The 20,555-nt window shown below is 43.0% G+C and overlaps 1 protein-coding gene across 1 annotated transcript in view; it reads left to right on the forward strand.

The window, feature by feature from the left end:
- Positions 1–9,834, forward strand: part of CAGE1 (cancer antigen 1) — a 61,329-nt gene extending 51,495 nt beyond the window's left edge. Inside the window, exons 12-14 of the mRNA XM_074038897.1 lie at positions 4,746–4,814; positions 6,643–6,682; positions 9,595–9,834. Coding sequence (XP_073894998.1) covers positions 4,746–4,814; positions 6,643–6,682; positions 9,595–9,636 — 151 coding nt within the window. The 3' untranslated portion in view covers positions 9,637–9,834. The remainder of the gene's footprint in view (positions 1–4,745; positions 4,815–6,642; positions 6,683–9,594) is intronic.
- Positions 9,835–20,555: the final 10,721 nt, after the last annotated feature.

Below are 20,555 nucleotides of genomic sequence, written 5' to 3' on the forward strand. Positions count from 1 at the left end.
CAGTTGTCTTTTTATATACTAGCAACAGACAATCAGAAATTAAAAAGCATTTCTGATAGCTCCAAAAATATAAACTACATAAGGATAAATTTGGCAAAAGTATGTAAAAGACTCATACACTAAAAATTACAACACATCATTGAGAGAAAGTAAAGAGTTAAATAAATGGAGAGGTATAGCTCTTTCATGGGTCCATTTTGTTAAGATTTTTCCCAAGTTCATTTATTGATTCAGTGCAATTCCAATTTTAAATAAACTTAACAAGCTGATTCTAAATTCATATGGAAATTCAAAAGGCATAGAATAGCCAAAAGAACTCTGATAAAGAAGGATAAAATGGGAGGGAAACTCTGATTCTAAGACTTTTTATAGAGCTACAATAATCAAAACAGTGTAGCATTGGTATAAAAATATAAAAATCAATGGAACGGACCAGGGAATGCAGACATGGACCCATACATATATGGACAAGTGATTTTTGACAAAGATACAAAGGCAACAAAGTGGAAAAAGGATAACCTTCCCAACAAATGGTGCTGGAATCATTGCCCATTTTCAAAAAAATTAACTTTGATTTATACACTCCACTACATACAAAGTAAACTCAAAATGGATAGTATACCCAAAGATAAAGGCTAAAACCTTAAAACATCTAGAAGGAAACAGAAAATTGCTATGACTTTGGGTTAGGCAATAATTTCTTAGACATGTCACTAAAAGCATGATTCATTAGAGAAAATTTTGATAAATTTGACTTCATCAAAATTTAAAAATGCTCTTCTTTTTTTTGTTGTTTGTTTGTTTTGTTGTTGTTGTTGTTGTTGTTGTTTTGAGACGGAGTCTCACTCTGTCACCATGCTGGAGGGCAGTGACACAATCTCAGCTCACTGCAGCCTTCACCTCCCGGGTTCAAGTGATTCTGCTGCCTCAGTCTCTCAAGTAGCTGGGACTACAGGCGCACGCCACAACACCAGGCTAATTTTTTTGTTGTTGTATTTTTAGTAGAGATGGGGTTTCACCATGTTGGCCAGGCTGGTCTTGAACTCCTGACCTCGTGATCCGCCCACCTCAACCTCCCAAAGTGCTGGGAGTACAGGTGTGAGCCACCTCACCCAGCCTAAAACTACTCTTCTAAAGACACTGTTAACAGATCAAAGACAAGCCATAGTCTGGAAGAACATATCTGCAAATCATGTATCTGCTAAAGAACTTCTATCCAGATGTAATGAACTCTCAAAACTCAGTCATAAGAAAACAAATAACCCAATAAAAATGGGCAAAGATTTTAGTAGAGATTCCACCAAGAAAATACATGTATGGCAAAAAAGCACATGAAATATATTCATGTCAGCTGGGCACAGTGGCTCATGCCTGTAATCCCAGCACTTTGGGAGGCCAAGGTGAGAGGATCACTTGGGTCCAGGAGTTCAAGACCAGACTGGCTAATACGGCAAAACCTCATGTCTACTAAAAATACAAAAATTAGTCAATCATGGTGGCGCACACCTGTAATCCCAGCTACTTGGGAAGCTGAGGCCTGAGAATCACTTGAACCAGGGAGGCAGAGGTTGCAGTGAGCTGAGATTGCGCCACTGCACTCCAGTCTTGGTGACAGATCGAGACTCTGTCTTAAAAGAAAAACAAGAAAGAAATACAGTCATGTCATTAAATGCAAATCAAAGCACTCATTATACTCCATTCAGTGGTGCTGCTTTGCTTGCCTAGCTCTCAGCAGAGTTCTCTCATGGCCTCTATGGAGGACATGACTTCCTCCAAAATAAACCAAGGACTCCATTTAGGTAGGCTTAGATTATAGCTGTTTGCCCGCAGCTCTACACACAGGAGCACTGTGTCAATATATTCCACTGTTGCCTTGTTGCACACTTGGAAATACTTTTCACTTTCTTTCCTTAGGTGTCTCCCTCCTTCAGGAGTTGGACTCATTCTTTTCAGTTCTAGAAATACAGAAGATTTATTCCATGCTATTTCTCTGATAATTAAGCATGACAGACTCAGGCTTTTGGTTTACACAGAGTTGTTTCACATTATCTTCTATTTCTGGGTTTGACAACTTCTCTTTATCCCTTTAAAACAAAACCTGATATCTCTGAAAGAAAGAGTATAGATTTCAAAATGACAACTTACAAGTTATATTCTGGGGCATTTGTGTTTTGTCCATATAATGTTTAAAGTATTTTTTAAATTAATTGCCAAAATTGAAAAGGGAAGATATTCTGTAAAAATCTAGATTTCTATCTCCTCTTTAAAAACAAGAGGAGGCTGAGCATAGTGGCTCATGCCTACAATCCCAGCACTTTGGGAGGCTGAGGCGGGAAGATATTTTGAGGCCAGGAGTTCAAGACCAGCCTAGGCAACATAGAGAGACTCTTGTCTCTACAAAATATTAAAACAATTAGTCAGGTGTGGTGGCATGCACCTGCAGTCCTAGCTAACTCAGGAGGCTGAGATGAGAGGATTGCTTCAGCCCGCGAGTTTGAGGCTGCAGTGAGCTGTGATTGCACCACTACATTCCAGACTGAGTGACAGGGTAAGACTCTGTCTCTCAATAATAAAAATTTAAAAATAAGTAAGACAAGAAGATCTAATCATGGCTGCAGCATTCTCACATGGCAACATTTGGCAAGAGCTAAGTAGCAACTTCTTTTAGGCAGGGCCTAGGGGTGTATGCGCTTTGGTTTGTCTGAATCACCATTTAGCTGGCTTTGCTCATTTCACATACCTGCCTGACCCTTCTATAGGCATTTGAGTTTAGACCTCTGCGGTAGAATTTCATCTCCTCTCAGGGCCTATTTATCCTCTACAGTAGGCTGAGGAATGGCCCAAAGACATGCAAGTTCTAATCATGAGAACCTGTGACTGTTACCTTATATAGCAAAAGAGCCTTGCAGATGTGATTACATCTTGAGTTGCGGAGATTATTTTGGATTATCTGAGTGGGCCCTAAATGCAATCACAAGGGTACTTATAAGACAGGGGAGGCAGAGAGAGATTTGGTGACAGAAGAAGAAGAGTCAACCTGACAGTGGAAATGGGGAGAAAAGGTGGTGTGATGTGGGGCCAAGCCCCCTCAGGAATAAGAACAGCCTCCAGATGCTGGATGAGGCCAGGCAAAGGATTCTCCTCTCGAACTTCTAGAGGCTGCACATCCCTGCCAATACCTTGATTTCAGGCCAGTGAAGCTTATTTTGGACTTCTGACCTCCAGAAGAAAATAAATGTATGTGTTTTATTTTTTTTTTATTTTTATTTTTTTTGAGACGGAGTCTCGCTCTGTCGCCCAGCCTGGAGTGCAGTGGCCGGATCTCGGCTCACTGCAATCTCCGCCTCCCGGGTTTACGCCATTCTCCTGCCTCAGCCTCCCGAGTAGCTGGGACTACAGACGCTCGCCACCTCGCCCGGCTATTTTTTTGTATTTTTTTACTAGAGACGGGGTTTCACTGGGTTAGCCAGGATGGTCTCGATCTCCTGACCTCGTGATCCGCCCGTCTCGGCCTCCCAAAGTGCTGGGATTACAGGCTTGAGCCACCGCGCCCGGCCAATGTATGTGTTTTAAGCCACAGAATTTGTGCTGATTTGTTGCAGCAGCCACGGGAAGCTCATACAACCTCCCTGGATGGAAAAATAGGTTTGTGATGGTCCTGTAATGCTGTCACATATTTTTGCATGTTAAGCTGTTTCTAGCTCAGGGTTTTTTGTCTTTTCTTTTCTTTTCTTTTCTTTTCTTTTCTTTTCTTTCTTTCTTTCTTTCTTTTTTTTTTTTTTTTTCTTTTTTGAGACAGAGTCTAGCTCTGTCGCGGGCTGAAGTGCAGTGGCATGATTTTGACTCACTGCAACCTCCACCTCCTGGGCTCAAGAAATCCTCCCAGCTCAGTCTCCCACATAGCTGGGATCACAGGCATGTGCCACCATGCCTAGCTAGTTTTTGTGTTTTTGTAGAGACAGAATTTCACCACGTTGCCCAGGCTGGTCATGAACTCCTGGGCTCAAGAGATTCACCTGCCTTAACCTCCCAAAGTGCTGGGGTTACAGGTGTGAACCACCACGCCTAGCCAGGAGTTTTGTTTTTAACATGTTACCCTCAGGATCATATTGGATTTACTCAGATAGAAGGATCAGTATAAGTGAACCACTGTGTAAGCAAATGGGAGAATATCTGAATGCTACTTTATATATTTGCTACTGTCTACTTTCCTTCTTCACCACTGGAACCTATAAAGGGAAAAACTGATAGAATAATTTTGAGTTGCTAGGAAAGAATCCCAAGTTTCTATATGGTTAGGTGGTTGGATAGTGTATAGATAATTAGATTACCTTTTTTTTTTTTTTTTTTTTTTTTTTGAGACGGAGTCTCACTCTGTCACCCAGGCTGGAGTGCAGTGGCCGGATCTCAGCTCACTGCAAGCTCCGCCTCCCGGGTTTACGCCATTCTCCTGCCTCAGCCTCCCGAGTAGCTGGGACTACAGACGCCCGCCACCTCGCCCGGCTAGTTTTTTGTATTTTTTAGTAGACACGGGGTTTCACCGTGTTAGCCAGGATGGTCTCTATCTCCTGACCTCGTGATCCGCCCGTCTCGCCCTCCCAAAGTGCTGGGATTACAGGCTTGAGCCACCACGCCCGGCCTTAGATTACCTATTTTTATCTACTAAAATCCTCTAGTGAATCTAACAAAATAATGGTCTAGAAAAGTCAGTTTTAGTCATAAAATTCAATTGTTTCTTCTTTCAGTTTGGAAAAGAGAAATAAACATTTAGAGGATTTAATTAGAAAGCCCAGAGAAAAAGCCAGAAAACCAAGGTAAGTTTCCCTCTCTTTTTTAAATTAATATCTTTAAAATATAGATAATACAGCTGGGTGTGGTGGCTCACACCTGTAATCCCAGCACTTTGGGAGGCCAAGGGGGGGTGGATCACCTGAGGTCAAGAGTTTGAGACCAGCATGGCCAACATGGTGAAACCCCGTCTCTACTAAAAATACAAAAATTAGCTGGGCATGGTGGCACGTGCCTGTAATCCCAGCTACTAGGGGGCTGAGGCAGGAGAATCGCTTGAACCTGGGAGGTGGAGGTTGCAGTGAGCCAAGATTGTGCCACTGCACTCCAGCCTGGGCAACACAGTGGGACTCAGTCTCAAAAAAATAGATAGATAGATAGATAGATAGATAGATAGATAGATAGATAGATATTAAAAAAAAACTATTTCTTATCTCAATTTAAGGTAAACAAGATACATTATATGAAAGTGCTTCATGTTTTGCCTAGCATAAAGTAGTTGCTTGATTAATGTTTTTTGTAGAACCTGAAATGGAAAGCCAGATTCCCTGCTCTCATGGAATGTACAGTCACTCTAAGGAAGAAACTATAAAGATTATGGGCTAAGATTTTTGTCTACAACGAAACTACTTGCCCTGCTCTGTATTTTATCACCAGATTTTCTTACACTAACATTAAGCCTTACAGTCTGCTATTTTAGAAGAGGCTCAATATCTGATGCTACAAGGTGTATGCACAAACCCTGTGGGGTTGATTAAGAACACAGCAGTATGGGCAGGGCATGGTGGCTCATGCCTGTAATCCTAGCACTTTGGGAGGCTGAGGCCGGTGAATCACTTGAGGTCAAGAGTTCAAGACCAAACCCCATCTCTACTAAAAATACAAAAATTAGCCAGGCATGGTGGTGGGCACCTGTAATCCCAGCTACTCGGGGGTGAGATGGGCAGAAGAGCTCTCAAAACCCTTTCCAGCCAAGAAGGACATTTGTTAGAAAACTCCAGACCTACATCAGCTTTCAGCCACCACCCTCTGTGAAGCCTGTGATGATTGGCCCAATTGATCTCGGTATATTCGGCATGCAAACAAGCTTCAGCTTACCTCTGCAGCCTCTCAAAATTATGGCATTGCTTTTGCCAGTTCTCTTCACTAGTGGAAATAGTGGGACATAAGGATATAAAAGCAAGTATCTTAACAGCCTCAGATGTTTTATTTTTGCCTCTAGTTCTTCATGACTTTCAAGTAAATTCATTAAGTTTTCAAGTCAGTCAGAATCGTATCTTAAGTAAATCTATGGGAATGTTAAATGTAGTGAGAGTGTGCCTCATTTTTTTAAATTTTATTTATTTTTTTATTTGAGATGAAGTCTCACTCTGTCACCCAGGCTGCAGTGCAATGGCACGATCTTAGCTAACTGCAGCCTCCGCCTCCCAGGTTCAAGTAATTCTGCTGCCTTAGCCTCCTGAGTAGCTGTGGTTACAGGCACATGCCACCATGCCCGGGTAATCTTTGTATTTTTGGTAGAGACAGGGTTTCACCATGTTGGCAGAGCTGGTCTTGAACTCCTGACCTCAAGTGATCCACCCACCTTGGCCTCCCAAAGTGCTGGGATTACAGGTGTGAGCCACCATACCCTGCCTCATTGTTTTTATTTAAATGAAGTGAGAATGATCCACATGTTATATACCAAAAAGCTTGATCTTAATCTCTGAGGGTCTCATAGTTCTATCTTAATTGACGATTTCTCCTTGAAAGTGGGGGGAAAATATGCTAAATAATGGCATACTTGCTCACCATGTTCACTATTTCAGTCCCCTCTTCCTCCTTTTTACATTATTTTCTTTCTATTTCTTACAGATCGAAAAGTTTAGAAAATCATCCAAAGTCCATGACTATGGTAGGTCACCTTGATGATCATGATAAATAATCTTACATTTCCATGTAATTTGACAATAACACAAGATTTAATAGGAGTTCCTGAAGTCACATTTCCATACTGTGCAACCTAGCCTTCCCTTCCGTCCTCAGACGAGGGTTCTTCCATCTCCTGTCATAGCTGGTGCTGTAATTGGAAGCCCCTCCCTCTAACCTTGTAAGGCCCCTTTACTCCATCCCCACTGCTACTGCTTCATTTCAAGCCCCTGTCATTTCTCATCTGACTTGTTGCACTCACTTCCTAATTATTGTTTCTGCCTTCAGTTTTGGTCCCCTTCATGCCATCCTCCATAGAGTAGACATATTTTGATCTTTCAAAAGCAAAATATTTTCATGCCCCTCCCTTGCATAAAGCCCTTCAGTGGTTCCCAATCACATTCTGGATCAAATCTGAGCTCCTTAGCATGGTGTATAAAGTTCCCTATGATCTGGCTCTGGCCCTCCTATCCAGTCTTACCATTCACTGCTTTCTCCTTCTCATCATGCATATCAGCCATGTCTAACCGATTGCAGCTTTCTAAACATGTGATTTTCTTTTCTTTTCTTTTTAGTTAGCATATTAATTGTACATATTTATAGGATACAGGCTGGGCATGGTGGCTCACACCTGTAATCCCAGCACTTTGGGAGGCTGAGGCAGGTGGATCACTTGAGTTCAGGAGTTCAAGACCAGCCTGACCAACATGGTGAAACCTCGTCTCTATTAAAAATACAGAAAATTAGCCAGGTGTGGTGGCGTGTGCCTGTAATCCCACTTACTTGGGCAGCTGAGGCAGGAGAATAGCTTGAATCCAAGAGGCAGAAGTTGCAGTGAGCCAAGATCTCACCACCACACTCCAGCCTAGGTGACAGAGAGAGACAACTTCTAAAAAAAAATATATATATATATATACACACACACACACACACACACACACACACGATACAGAGTAGTATTTCCATGCATGTACACAACGTGTGATGATCAAATCAGTGTAATTAGCAAATCTATCACTCCAGACATTCATCAGTTCTTTGTTTTGGGAGGATTCAAAATCCTCTCTTCTAGCTATTTGAAAATATCTAAAAAATTGCTGTTAACTCTCGTTACCCTGCAGTGCTATAGAACACTGGGACTTATTCCTCCTATCTAGCTGTAATTTTGTATCCAGTCACTAACTTCTCCCTATCCTCCCCTCACTACCTTTCTCAGCCTCTAATAACCATGGTTCTACTCCCTACCTTTATGCATGGTATGTTATTTCTGTGCTTTCCTTTTATTGCTCATGCAGCTTCTCCTACTTGGTATGTTCTTCTCCAGCTCCTTTTTTCTCACTTACTCAGTTCCCACCTCACAAACGCCTGTCATCTCAAGCTCTGCCTCCTCTCTGAAGCCTTTCCTGCTCTGTCTCCCAAAAGGAACTGACTTGCTTTCTCCATGTGCCCACACTGTACCATTTGACATAATAGCACCTATGACACAGCATTACAGTTCTCTGCTTGCACGTCCTTTGACTTGACTGGAACTTTTGAGTACAGGAATTGTCTCATATTCATTTTGATATCCTCAACTACCGATCTCATAAAAGGTACTGAATAGGAGTGAATGTTAGACTTGGGACCCAGGACCAATGCTACACTTGCTGGCGTGATCCCAAACAGCAGACACAGCTGCTGCCACCTCTGTCCCGTTTCAGGACGTGGATATGTTCATAAATGCCGTGGCCTATTTGTAACACAGCTTTGGGGATGAGGAGGCACTCAGTAGGGCATGCCTCCATATGCTGCCATTGAGACCCAGCTTTTCTCATAGTTGAATTAAGAGGGTGCCTTAATACTATCAATTCTTTTTTTTTTTTTTTTTTCTTTTGAGACGGAGTTTCACTCTTGTTGCCCAGGCTGGAGTGCAATGGTACGATCTTGGCTCACTGCAACCTCCACTTCCCAGGTTCAAGTGATTCTTCTGCCTCAGCCTCCCGAGTAGCTGGGATTACAGACATGCACCACCATGCCTGCCTAATTTTGTATTTTTGGTAGAGACAGGATTTCTCCATGTTGGTCAGGCTGGTCTCGAACTCCTGACCTCAGGTGATCCACCTGCCTCAGCCTCCCAAAGTGCCGGGATTACAGGTGTAAGCCACCACACCCAGCCAATACTATCAATTCTTAACTATGCCATGCTGGTAAGTCACTTTTGGATTATTCAGATTATTTTTTCTACATTCTGTCAACTGCCAACCAAACCAAGGAAGATGAAATTCGGTCCACCTTGTTCTTCATGGTGTTCCTTAGTGGGAAAAAGGCTGAAAGAAACAAACAAAAATATCAGTTAAAATATAGTGTTGGAGACCAGGTGTGGTGGCTTGCACCTGTAATCCCAACACTTTGGGAAGCTGAGGTGGGTGGATCACTTGAGGTCAGGAGTTCGAGGCCAGCCTGGACAACATGGCAAAACCCCATCTCTATCAAAAATATAATCCCAGCACTTTGGGAGGCTGAGGTGGACAGATCACTTGAGGTCAGGAGTTTGAGACTAGCCTGGCCATCATGGTGAAACCCTGTCTCTACTAAAAATACAAAAATTAGCCGGGCATGGTGTTGAGCACCTCTAATCCCAGCTACTTGGGAGGCAGAGGCAGGAGAATCGCTTGAACTTGGGAGGCAGAGTGAGCCAAGATTGTACCACTGCACTCCAGCCTGGGTAACAGAGCAAGACTCTGTCTCAAAACAAACAAACAAAATATAGTGTTCATATTATCTGTGGAATTCACTTATCTATAGGCTTACTTTGCACCCCTTTTCCATATGTGATCAAAAATTGGCTGTTTAGGGGTTCTGTCACTGAATGTTAGTCTTTCCCCAAAACTTATAAAACATTTTTCCTTTCATTTTTAGATGCCAGCTGTTTTTAAAGAAAATAGAAATGATTTAGATTAGACAAGCCTGAGGATTAAACAGTAATCATTTTTGTCAACCACTCCAGGAAGAGTCACTACTACATATGCTAGCCAAATCAATCCATGCAGATGATATATTAAAATCTGTATAAATGGTAAAGTCTTACATTCCAAAAATGCGATTACTTCTAATGTCTTCCTGTGAATAATCAAATATATTCTATTTAACATAAACATACAGTGGGTTTTTTGTCAAATATTTTCACAGAATACCACTCCCATATTATCAGGCCTTTAATGATGCACAAAAATAGTCATGGATTTCACTTCAACTTTTTATTTCCTCTGCAAGACATCCTTTTTCTGTCCAGGCAGGCATATTCTTCATAATACCAACCAAATTTTAAAAGACACCAACTCTGAAATCCTTTGGAATTAAAACCCAGATAAAAAAGCCTGGGCGGCCAGGTGCAGTGGCTCATACCTGTAATCCCAGCACTTTGGGAGGCCGAGGCGAGCGGATCACAAGGTCAGGAAATCGAGACCATCCTGGCTAACCCCGTCTCCACTAAAAATACAAAAAATTAGACGGGCATGGTAGCGGGCGCCTGTAGTCCCAGCTACTTGGGAGGCTGAGGCAGGAGAATGGTGTGAACCCGGGAGGCGGAGCTTGCAGTGAGCGGAGATCCGGCCACTGCACTCCAGCCTGGGTGACAGAGTGAGACTCTGTCTCAAATAAAAAAGAAAAAAAGCCTGGGCAACATAGGAAGAGCTCATCTCTACTGAAAATCAGAAACATTAGCCAGGCATGCTGGCAAGCACTTGTCCCAGCTTAGTGGGTGGCAGGGGAGGGGAGTGTGGTGTGGGGGTAAGGAGGTGGGGATGGGGAGTTGCTAAGGCAGGAGGATGGCCTGAGCCCAGGAGGATGCTGCAGTGCACCATGATCATACACCGCACTCTAGCCTAGGCAACAGAGTGAAACCCTGTCTCAAAACAAAGAGAAAAACCCAGATGAAAGGAAAGGACTGGCTCTTAACACGTAACCCTTATAATTTCCACTTTAACATAGTTTTGAGGAATTAGTTCTGAATTTAAACAAAGGAACCAGAGATAGCTGATTTTGTGAGATGCACTAGAAAAATAAATGTATTTAACATACATATTATCCTTTTGATAAATCCCAAACCAGACTGGAGGTATAGCTATTGATCAAAATATGCCTTACGACTGGGCACGGTGGCTCACGCCTGTAATCCCAGCACCTTGGGAGGTCAAGGCAGGTGGCTCACTTGAGGTCAGGAGTTCTAGACCAGCCTGGTCAACATGTTGAAACCCTGTCTGTACTAAAAAAAATACAAAAATTAGCTGGGCATGGTGGTGAGTGCCTGTAGTCCCAGCTACTTGGGAGGCTGAGGCAGGAGAATTGCTTGAATCCGGGAGGCAGAGACTGCAGTGAACCAAGATCTCACCACTGCACTCTAGCCTGGGCAACAGAGTGAGACCCTGTCTCAATAAATAAATATTATATATATATATATATATATATATATATATATATACACACACACATATACACACACACACACACACACACACACCCCTTAGGTGGAAGAGAAAAATTATTTTATCTCACTAAAGTTAGTTTCGTACTTAAATTAGATAAATACAAGGTGAAAATATATGTAGAGTATATATCTGGTCCTGAAGGAAGTGGTGAATAAATAAAAGGTATTATTATTGTTGTCATTTTTATTGAGGAATTCTATAAGAGAGGTCTTATATGAATGTTGAAACAAAAATATTTAATTTTTCAAATTCTAAAACTTAGAATGACAAATTAAACCATGAGAAATGCACAGTGGGTTGCAGCTCTAATAGTGTAGTTTCATTTTAGAAAGTGAAACATTGAAAGCTTTGGAAGTTACTCATATTTTAAAAAGAGATATTATTATTAGTTTCATGGAATCTTCTAGGGAAAATGAGAAAATATGATAGGAGAAGGATGGCTAATGCAGCCCCAGAAATCTGCACACAAATGTGATGAAACAGGTAGAAAGGAAGCACTAACACATTGCGAAGAGGACTGTGTGCATAAGTGGTGTATGCGATGTGTGTATTATGAGACACCTATGGGGTTTTACCTAGAGGTTGTCTGAGAATGAACATGCCTGCCTTGGTGTGTGGCACAAGGATGTGGCATTTAAGCCCATCTTTCTTTCAATAAACATTTAATGACTTTCAATAAGCACTGGGACAGGCTCTGTGTCAGATGCCAAGGATACAAAGAAAAATGAAGATCCTAAGGAGGTGATAAATCAGTATTCTAGAACAATGTAAGATGTAATGGTGGGAGGAAATGGCTCTGGACTGTGTTGGAAAACCTCAGGGAAGATTTTACAGAAATGATGGCACTTGAGCCAGATGTTCACAGCCGATGAGGTATCTCAAGACAACAGGAAAGCAAGAGCACGCTCAGAGCATGGAGGCCTGAGATGCCGGTTACATTCCCTGAAGTACAGTTAATGTCCAAAACTCAAGCTCTTCAGAGGGTCAGAGATGAAGAAGATCATGAGGAGCATTCTGTGCTGTACTAAGAAATTTGAACTTAGCCAGGCACAGTGGTCACAACTGTAATTCCAACACTTTCGGAAGTTGAGGCAGGAAGATCACTTGAGCCCAGGAATTTGAGATCAGCCTGGGCAACATAGTGAGACCCTTATCTCTACAAAAAAATTTTTAAAATTAGCTGGACATGTTGGTGCACACCTGTAGTCCCAGCTACTCGGGAGGCTGAAGCAGGAGGATCACTTGAGACCAGGAAGTCAAGGCTGGGAATGCTGCAGTGAGCTGGAATTGCACTCTGTACTGTAGCTTAGGCAACAGAGTGGGACCTTGTCTCAAAAAAAAAAAAAAAAAAAAAAGGAAATAATTAATTTGAACTTTATTCTGATGAGAGACTCTGAAAGGTTTCAAGTAGAGAAGTGATGTGGTAGTGCATTTTTGAAAGATTGCCCTAATAATGATAGAAAGAGTAGGTTGATGGTGGATGAAGCTAGAATCAGGACTACCGGTTAAACTACTGATATGGTGCTACAGTCAAGAAAAACAGACTAGTAACTAAAATAGTGGCAGTGGAAATAAAGAGGAAGATGTGCATGCTGAGTGATTTCAAAGGTAAAACGGAAAGGATGGGGTTATTAGTTAGCTGTTGGAGTGGAGAGAGAAGGGTCTAGGAAGCCTAGCAGAGCTCTGATGAGTGATGTAGAGAAGACAAGAGGGATAGCTGGTTTGTAGGGAGAGATACCCTGAGTTTGAGGTAGCTGTGAAGCATCTGAGTGGAGGTATTTAATAAGCAGTTATGTATATGCTGAGAAGGCTCCAGAGAGCAGGGATCATTGATAAAGCAAGGTGTCAGAGGAGAAAAGAGGGACTAGGCTCCACAGCACAGCCTAGGGACAGGGACATCTCTTCCTTTGAAATCAGGACAGGCATGTTCAGGGCAAACATAAGCCATGGCGTGGTAAGTTCAGGGAGCTAATGGCTGGGAGTGTCACTCTCTTCTTGTAGTAGGGGAATAAAAGAGAGAAGTGAAAGTTGGAAATAGCCACAGCTTCTGCCTTCACAGAGTAAACTGTTGGATCTCACCACAGGAGATTGTGTGGGGACGCAGTTTCCTCCCCCATCTGTGGACTTACACACTTTCCTCTTTTCTTCTCTGGTCTGTTTGATCTCTTGTCCCCTTGACTCTGGCCCATCCCATCTCCTTGAGGATTTGCTCCGTCACTCATTTATATCTTCTCACACCTTACTTTATAACTCTTCATTGAACCCTACTCTAGCCTTTAAAAAAAGCCCTTCCTGCAACCCTTTTCTTTTCTAAAGCTATCATGGTTCCTCTCTTTTCACTCCCCATTATAAACCTTCCAAAAGATTGTTATTTGCAGTTTGCAAGGCACTTTCATGTACTATCCTAAGTAGGTTATCTGAACTCATAGTGTTTCTGATAACTATTGTCCGATATCTCCAGTCTTCATAACTCTGATTTTTAAAGGCTATATGCTATTTCATGGATACATGTCATAATTCACTTAAATCTATTTTATGGACAGGTTTTCAAATCCTTACTCCATAGTCAGTGTTCATTGCCTTCCGTGCTCTAGGCCCAAACTTCTGTGCCTTTCCCCATATTGTTTCCTTTTTTGGGAATGCATTTTCCTTGCCCACTAAATGTCCTCCTTTCTTCACATCCACCATGCAGTACCTCATATTTAAAACATTTGTACCCTTTGAGGTCTAATTCAGATATCACCCTCATCCTCATCTGAAATGCCTCTTTCCTCTGTTTTATCTGACTTTTTAATGGCACTTAGCACATTCTTCCCTAAATTATAGTGCAGGGGAGATAGTATGGAATAGGAAAAAGAGCACTCGACAGGGAATCATAAGATTCAGATTCAAGCCCTGGCTCCTCCATAACATCTGTTTTAGGAAATCAAGTTCATAGTAACTCTAGTTTAAGAACAGTTACAGGGGCCGGGCGCGGTGGCTCAAGCCTGTAATCCCAGCACTTTGGGAGGCCGAGACCGGCGGATCACGAGGTCAGGAGATCGAGACCATCCTGGCTAACACGGTGAAACCCCGTCTCTACTAAAAAAAAGTACAAAAAACTAGCCGGGCGAGGCGGCGGGCGCCTGTAGTCCCAGCTACTCGGGAGGCTGAGGCAGGAGAATGGCGTGAACCCGGGAGGCGGAGCTTGCAGTGAGCTGAGATCCGGCCACTGCACTCCAGCCTGGGCGACAGACCGAGACTCCATCTCAAAAAAAAAAAAAAAAAAAAAGAACAGCTACAGGACTGTGCTAATATTGTTTAAGGATATAAATGTTTTCTATATTATGTTCTGTCTTTCAAAGATTGTTAACATTTGCCTATATAAATGCAACTCTTGGTAAGAGTGAGCCACATATATAATTCAAATCTAGCAGATTCAGTCTGAAAAAAAACTGCGAAGGACTTTGGGAATTAGTATGAATTATGATTGCACCTTAGGGGTAAGTTGTGAAACTGGACAAAGATCATCCTGTATTTAGCAAGGTTAAGCGTGCATGAAGAACAGTTAGAATATATTTTTATAAAAGTCTAGTGAGCACAATATGGTAAAAATTCAACACTATAATACAGTGGAGGATTCTTATAAATGGGGCCAAGGACCGAAGAAGGTGCTGGGAGAAGAGTTTCCAATTTTCAAAATTTCACAGCAAAGCTACTCCACTGGGCTTGTCTTCACTGTCTTCACTTGTTTGATGGGAGGATTTGATCAGCCCTAATGAAAGAGTGTTGGCAACTGGAAGAAGAGGCATAAAAACCATAGTACATAAGTACACAAGTTATTATAACTAATATATTTCATACGCTCTTCCCTTTATTGAGGGATGATTTATGTGCTGTAAAATTCAACTATTTTAAGTATACAATTCAGTGATTTTTAGCAAATTTATAGAGTCATGCAATAATCACCACAACCTAGTTTTAGAATATTTCCATCACCCGTGCCCCCAAATTTCCTCCATCCTATTCGCAGTCCGTCACTGCTCCCACCCCATGTTTGTCAAGGATTCCGATCAACCTTCTTCCTGGGGAACATGCAAGAGAAGGGTTAGTAGGACAAACTGCGATCAACTCCTGTGTTTGAGCTTGAGGCATCGGGGCTACTACCTGGAAAAGTTTTCGTATTCTGCTGTCATCTCCCATGAACTATCTAGTTTTTGCAGGGACGAGCTGGCAGATTAAACCAGGATTTAACACCGACCACCACCCTTTTGAAGGTGACACACACCTCTACCATTCCCCGTTGATGCGATTGGGTTGTATTTTTACTTTTTAATTTTGGCTGCGGAGGGGAGTAGTGGTGGCGATTTCAGAAGCTTCCCGCTTCACCTTTCATACTCTTATTGGTTCTTACCCCACAGACCAGGGAACTAATGTGAGGGTTCGTTCAACCACCAAGTATGTCCATTTATCCTATCTGCACTTGGGGACCAGCTTTGAATGGATCTGATGACTGAAAAACCCACTGTTAGCTGGATCTGGGCTGGGGCTCTACTTATTACCTGGCTCCAAATGCTCCTACTCTAAAAGGGGCTGTGTTGGCACTTTGGGTCCTAGATAAAATGTCAGTTCCAACCTGTGCCTAACAATCCTCAAAAGGTCTGCAGGTTCCACCTTCCTCAATATATGATGATTGTGTGTCAATGACCATAGGTCCCTTTGAGGAAGGATGAGATACTCAGTACTGAATGGCAGTTGTGGTGGTGCTTCAGGGCTCTTTGTCATAGGAGCCTGACGTCTGCTCCAGTTCTGGGATTGATAATTGGATAATTGGGTCAGGCCCAGTGGAGAAAGGGGATCTGTCTAAATTGGTTCCTGCTGCTGCAACAAAATACCTGAGACTGGGTAACTTACAAAGAACAGAAATTTAGGCCAGGTGCAGTGGCTCACGCCAGCACTTTGGGAGGCCAAAGCAAGCAGATCACGAGGTCAAGAGATCGAGACGATCCTGGCCAACATGATGAAACTCCATCTCTACTAAAAATACAAAAATTAGCTGGGCATAGTGGCGCATGCCTGTAGTCCCAGCTACACAGGAGGCTGAGGCAGGAGAATCACTTGAAGCCGGGAGGCAGAGGTTGCAGTGAGCCAAGATTGAGCCACTGCATTCCAGCCTAGCTATAGAGTGAGACTCCGTCTCAAAACAAACAAACAAAAAGAACAGAAATTTATTTCTCACAGTCTCAGAGGTTAGAAATCTGAGACCGAGGTGCCAGTAGGTTCAGAGTCTGGTAAAGGCAGCTCTCTGCTTCCAAGATGGTGCCTTATTGCTGTGGCCACCAGAGGTGATGGATGCTGTGTCCTCACATGGCAGCAAGAATGGCAGGCCGGGTGCAGTAGCTCGTGCCTGTAATCCCAGCACTTCAGGAGGCTGAGGTGGGTGGATCACTTGAAGTCAGGAGTTCAAGACCAGCATGGCCAACATGGTGAAACCTTGTCTCTACTAAAAATACAAAAATTAGCTGGCTATGGTGGCGCATGCCTGTAATTCCAGTTACTCAGGAGGCTGAGGCACAAGAATCACTTGAACCTGGGAGGCGGAGGTTGCAATGAGCTGAGATTGTACCACTGTACTCCAGCCTGGTCGGCAGAGTGAGACTCTGTCTCAAAAAATAATATAATAAAAAATAAAAAGAATGACAAAAAGGGCCTAGCTAGTTCTCTCCAGACCTTTTATGTGGTTGCTAACCTCTTTCATGAGGGCTCTGACTTCAAGACAATCACCTCCGAAAGGCTCTTCCTCTTATCACATTGGGCTCTAAATTTCAACATGTGAGTTTTAGGGGACACATTCAGACCACAGCAGTATCAAAACTTTTTATTGGGGTGACTGCCCTCAGCCTCCTGGTTTTTCTTGATTTCATTTTTTCTTTTTTTTTTTTAGATGGAGTGTCGCTCTGTCGCCCAGGCTGGACTGCAGTGGCGTGACCTCGGCTCACTGGAACCTCCACCTCCTAGGTTCAAGTGATTCTCCTGCCTCAGCCTCCTGAGTAGCTGGGGTTACAGGCACGCACCACCACGCCCCGCTAATTTTTGTATTTTTAGTAGAGACGAGGTTTCACCATGTTGGCCAGAATGGTCTCAATCTCCTGACCTTGTGATCCACCTGCCTTGGCCTCCCAAAGTGCTGAGATTACAGACGTGAGCCACTGCGTCCGGCCTCTTGATTTATTTAATTGTATAAACTAAGCAATGCTCTCATTGGGTGCCCATTTGTCTTGCCTCTAGGAAGGTGTTTTATCAGCTGTTATCACAGCTCTCTACAGGTTACTCCCCTTGCCCATTCCCCAGCCCCTCTCCCCTATTCTGACCCTGCAGCTCATTGTGAGCAGTGTGCCCACATTGTTGCTGGCCATTAGGTGACGCCATCTGGCCTCCATTCCCATCCTCACTCCCACTGCTATCAGTGCAGTTCCATAACAGCATCTCTTGCCCTGAGCCCAGACCTCCAGAGCTGACCAATGGTCTTCTCAGCCCCTGTCACCAGGTGCATTTCTCATCGCTTGGGTAAATGGAGTGTCCTCTAAGGCCTCTTACAGAATATAAGCAGGTGAGTTTCCCAGTCTTATGTAGTACAGTTATCCCTCAGTATCCAAGGGGGACTGGTTCCAAGACCCCCAATGTATACCCAAATCTGCAGGTTCTCAAGTTCCTTAAAATGACATACTGTTTGGCGGGGCACGGTGGCTCACGCTTGTAATCCCAGCACTTTAGGAGGCCGAGATGGGTGGATCACGAGGTCAGGAGATCGAGACCATCCTGGCTAACACAGTGAAACCCCGTCTCTACTAAAAATATAAAAATTAGCCTGGTGTGGTGGCGGGTGCCTGTAGTCCCAGCTACTCGGGAGGCTGAGGCAGGAGAATGGTGTGAAACCGGGAGGCGGAGCTTGCAGTGAGCCAAGATGGGGCCAGTGCACTCCAGCCTGAGTGACAGCGAGGTTCCATCTCAAAAAAAAAAAAAAAATGACATACTATTTGCACATAACCTACACACACCCTTCCATATACTTTAAATCATCTCTAGATTACTTATAATACCTAACATAGCATCAATGCTATGTAAATTGTGACACTATATTTTTTGTATCTTTAGTGATTTTTATTTGTTTTCCCATATTTTTGATCTGCAGTCGGTTGAATCCAAGAACACAGAACCTGTAGACACAGAGAGTAGACGGTGTGCCCATTCTAGAAGGCCTATATTTAGATGCCGAGCAGAGGAGGAGGAGGGGTTGCTGAGGTGGAAGGAAAACCAGCAGCGCATGGATGTCGTTGAGCCTAGAGAAACAACTGCTCAAGAATGAGAGGAGGAAAGGCTCACATGAGGGCCATTAGACCTAACAAATTTTAGTGAAGTGTTACAAATAAGAACACAGTTGGAATAGGCTGAGAAGAAAATGGAGGGGTAAAATACTGATGCTTTACTGTGTCAGGGAGCAGAGAAATTAGACTATTGCTGAAGGGGAACCGAGGCCGAGAGAGTTTGTTTTTTTAAGACAGGGAATATTATATTTGAATGTTGATGTTCAAATAATGAATTAGAGAACTAGAAATGTATTGTGAGGGAGAAAAGAGGGGGTTATTTTCAGAATCACATGTCCTTGAGCAGGAGATGGGATCTAAACCACAAATGGTGGTTGGCCTTTGATGGGCCTCTAAACGTCGTTTTATTGTAACTGAAAGGACTGATGGCTAACACCTGTAATCCCAGCACTTTGGGAGGCCAAGGTGGGAGGATTGCTAGAGGCCAGGAGTTGGAGACCAGCCTGGACAACATAGCAAGACCCCGCCTCTAAAAAAAAAAAAAAATTAACTGGGCATGGTGGTGTGCCTGTAGTCTTAGCTGCTTGGGAGGCTGAGGCAGGACAATTTACTTGAACCCAGGAGTTCAAGGTTACAATGAGCTATGATTGTTTTACTGCACTCCAGCCTGGGAGACAGAGCCAGAATCTATCTCCAAAAAAAAAAAAAAAAGAAAGAAAAAAAAAGAAAAAAAGCACAGCCTGAGCATAAGGATGAAAGTGGGGGATTTTGTGGTGAGTGATCAGGTAGTTATGACTTCATCTGTTCTTTTCTATGAAGTATGTGCTGGGGAAGGACTGGAGGCCTTCCTAAGTGAGGAGGTGGGCTGGAGAGCCAGCACTCCCTTTAAAGTCATTCTTATTTCTTGTTTCCTTTCCCATGAGTACCCTCTTTTCATAAGGATTATAAAGGAATTTTTTTCCTTGGAGGTATAGTACACAAAAGCCAATTTTTTCTTTCCCTTGCTACATGAAAGAATGCTTAAGCCTTTGCTTATCTATAATAAATGTAACGTTTTTAGGGTTTTTTGCTCAATGTTTTTTCATTTCTTATTAGGTTTACAATCAAACCTGGGTTCAAACTTATGGAGGAAAGATGTGACTTGTAACAACACTGTACCTTCATTGATTTAACAAATACTGAATTCACACTGGGTATCAGGCACCCTTCTATAACATTAAGACCCAAACTCCCTGGCCACAAGATGTTCACATCCAACAGGAGACAGGCTGAACTATATTGTGAGAAAAGATAATCAGTGCTATGAACAAGAGAACAGAGGAAAATGCAGAATGTGGGGGCAGGAGGGTTGGAATTTTAAAGCAGAGCTCAAGGTAAGCCTCACTGAGGTGACAAGCAAAGATTTAAAAGGACATGAGCGGCTGGGTGTGGTGTCCCACACATGCAATCCCAGCACTTTGGGAGGCCAAGGGGGGGTGGATCACTTGAGGTTAGGAGTTCCAGACCAGCTTAACATGGTAAAACGTCGTCTGCTGAAAATACAAAAATTAACCGGGCGTGGTGATGGGTACCTGTAATCCCAGCTACTCTGGAAGCTGAGGCAGGAGAATCGCTTGAACCCAGAAGACAGAGGTTGCCATGAGCCAAGATCGTGCCACTGCACTCCAACGTGGGTGACAGAGCAAGACTCCCATCTCAAAAAAATAAACATGAGGGAAGTTTCTTGGCCACAGTTACTTCGTGGGGGCATAAAAGAACACAGGAGTACTTACATTTGTGTGTGTAAGTACTTAAGAGAAATTGTAAGTAATCAAAGAGAAAGAATGCTCTGCTCAAATGACAGATGTGGAAAATCAACTACAGGATTTGTCTGAGTTCTATTGCATCTGGAATTAGTGGGTTCTTGGTCTCACTGACTTCAAGAATAAAGCCACAGACCCTCAGGCTGAGTATTCTACAGTTCTCAAAAATGGTAATCCAGAGTTTATGCATTTCAGATGTGTTCATAGTTTCACTCCTGGTGGGTACAAAGGCTCAGTAGCCTCACGATTAAAGCTGCAGACTTTCACGGCATCACAGCTCAAACGCA

This window comes from Macaca fascicularis, chromosome 4 (assembly GCF_037993035.2).
Source record: "Macaca fascicularis isolate 582-1 chromosome 4, T2T-MFA8v1.1".
NCBI lineage: Eukaryota > Metazoa > Chordata > Mammalia > Primates > Cercopithecidae > Macaca > Macaca fascicularis.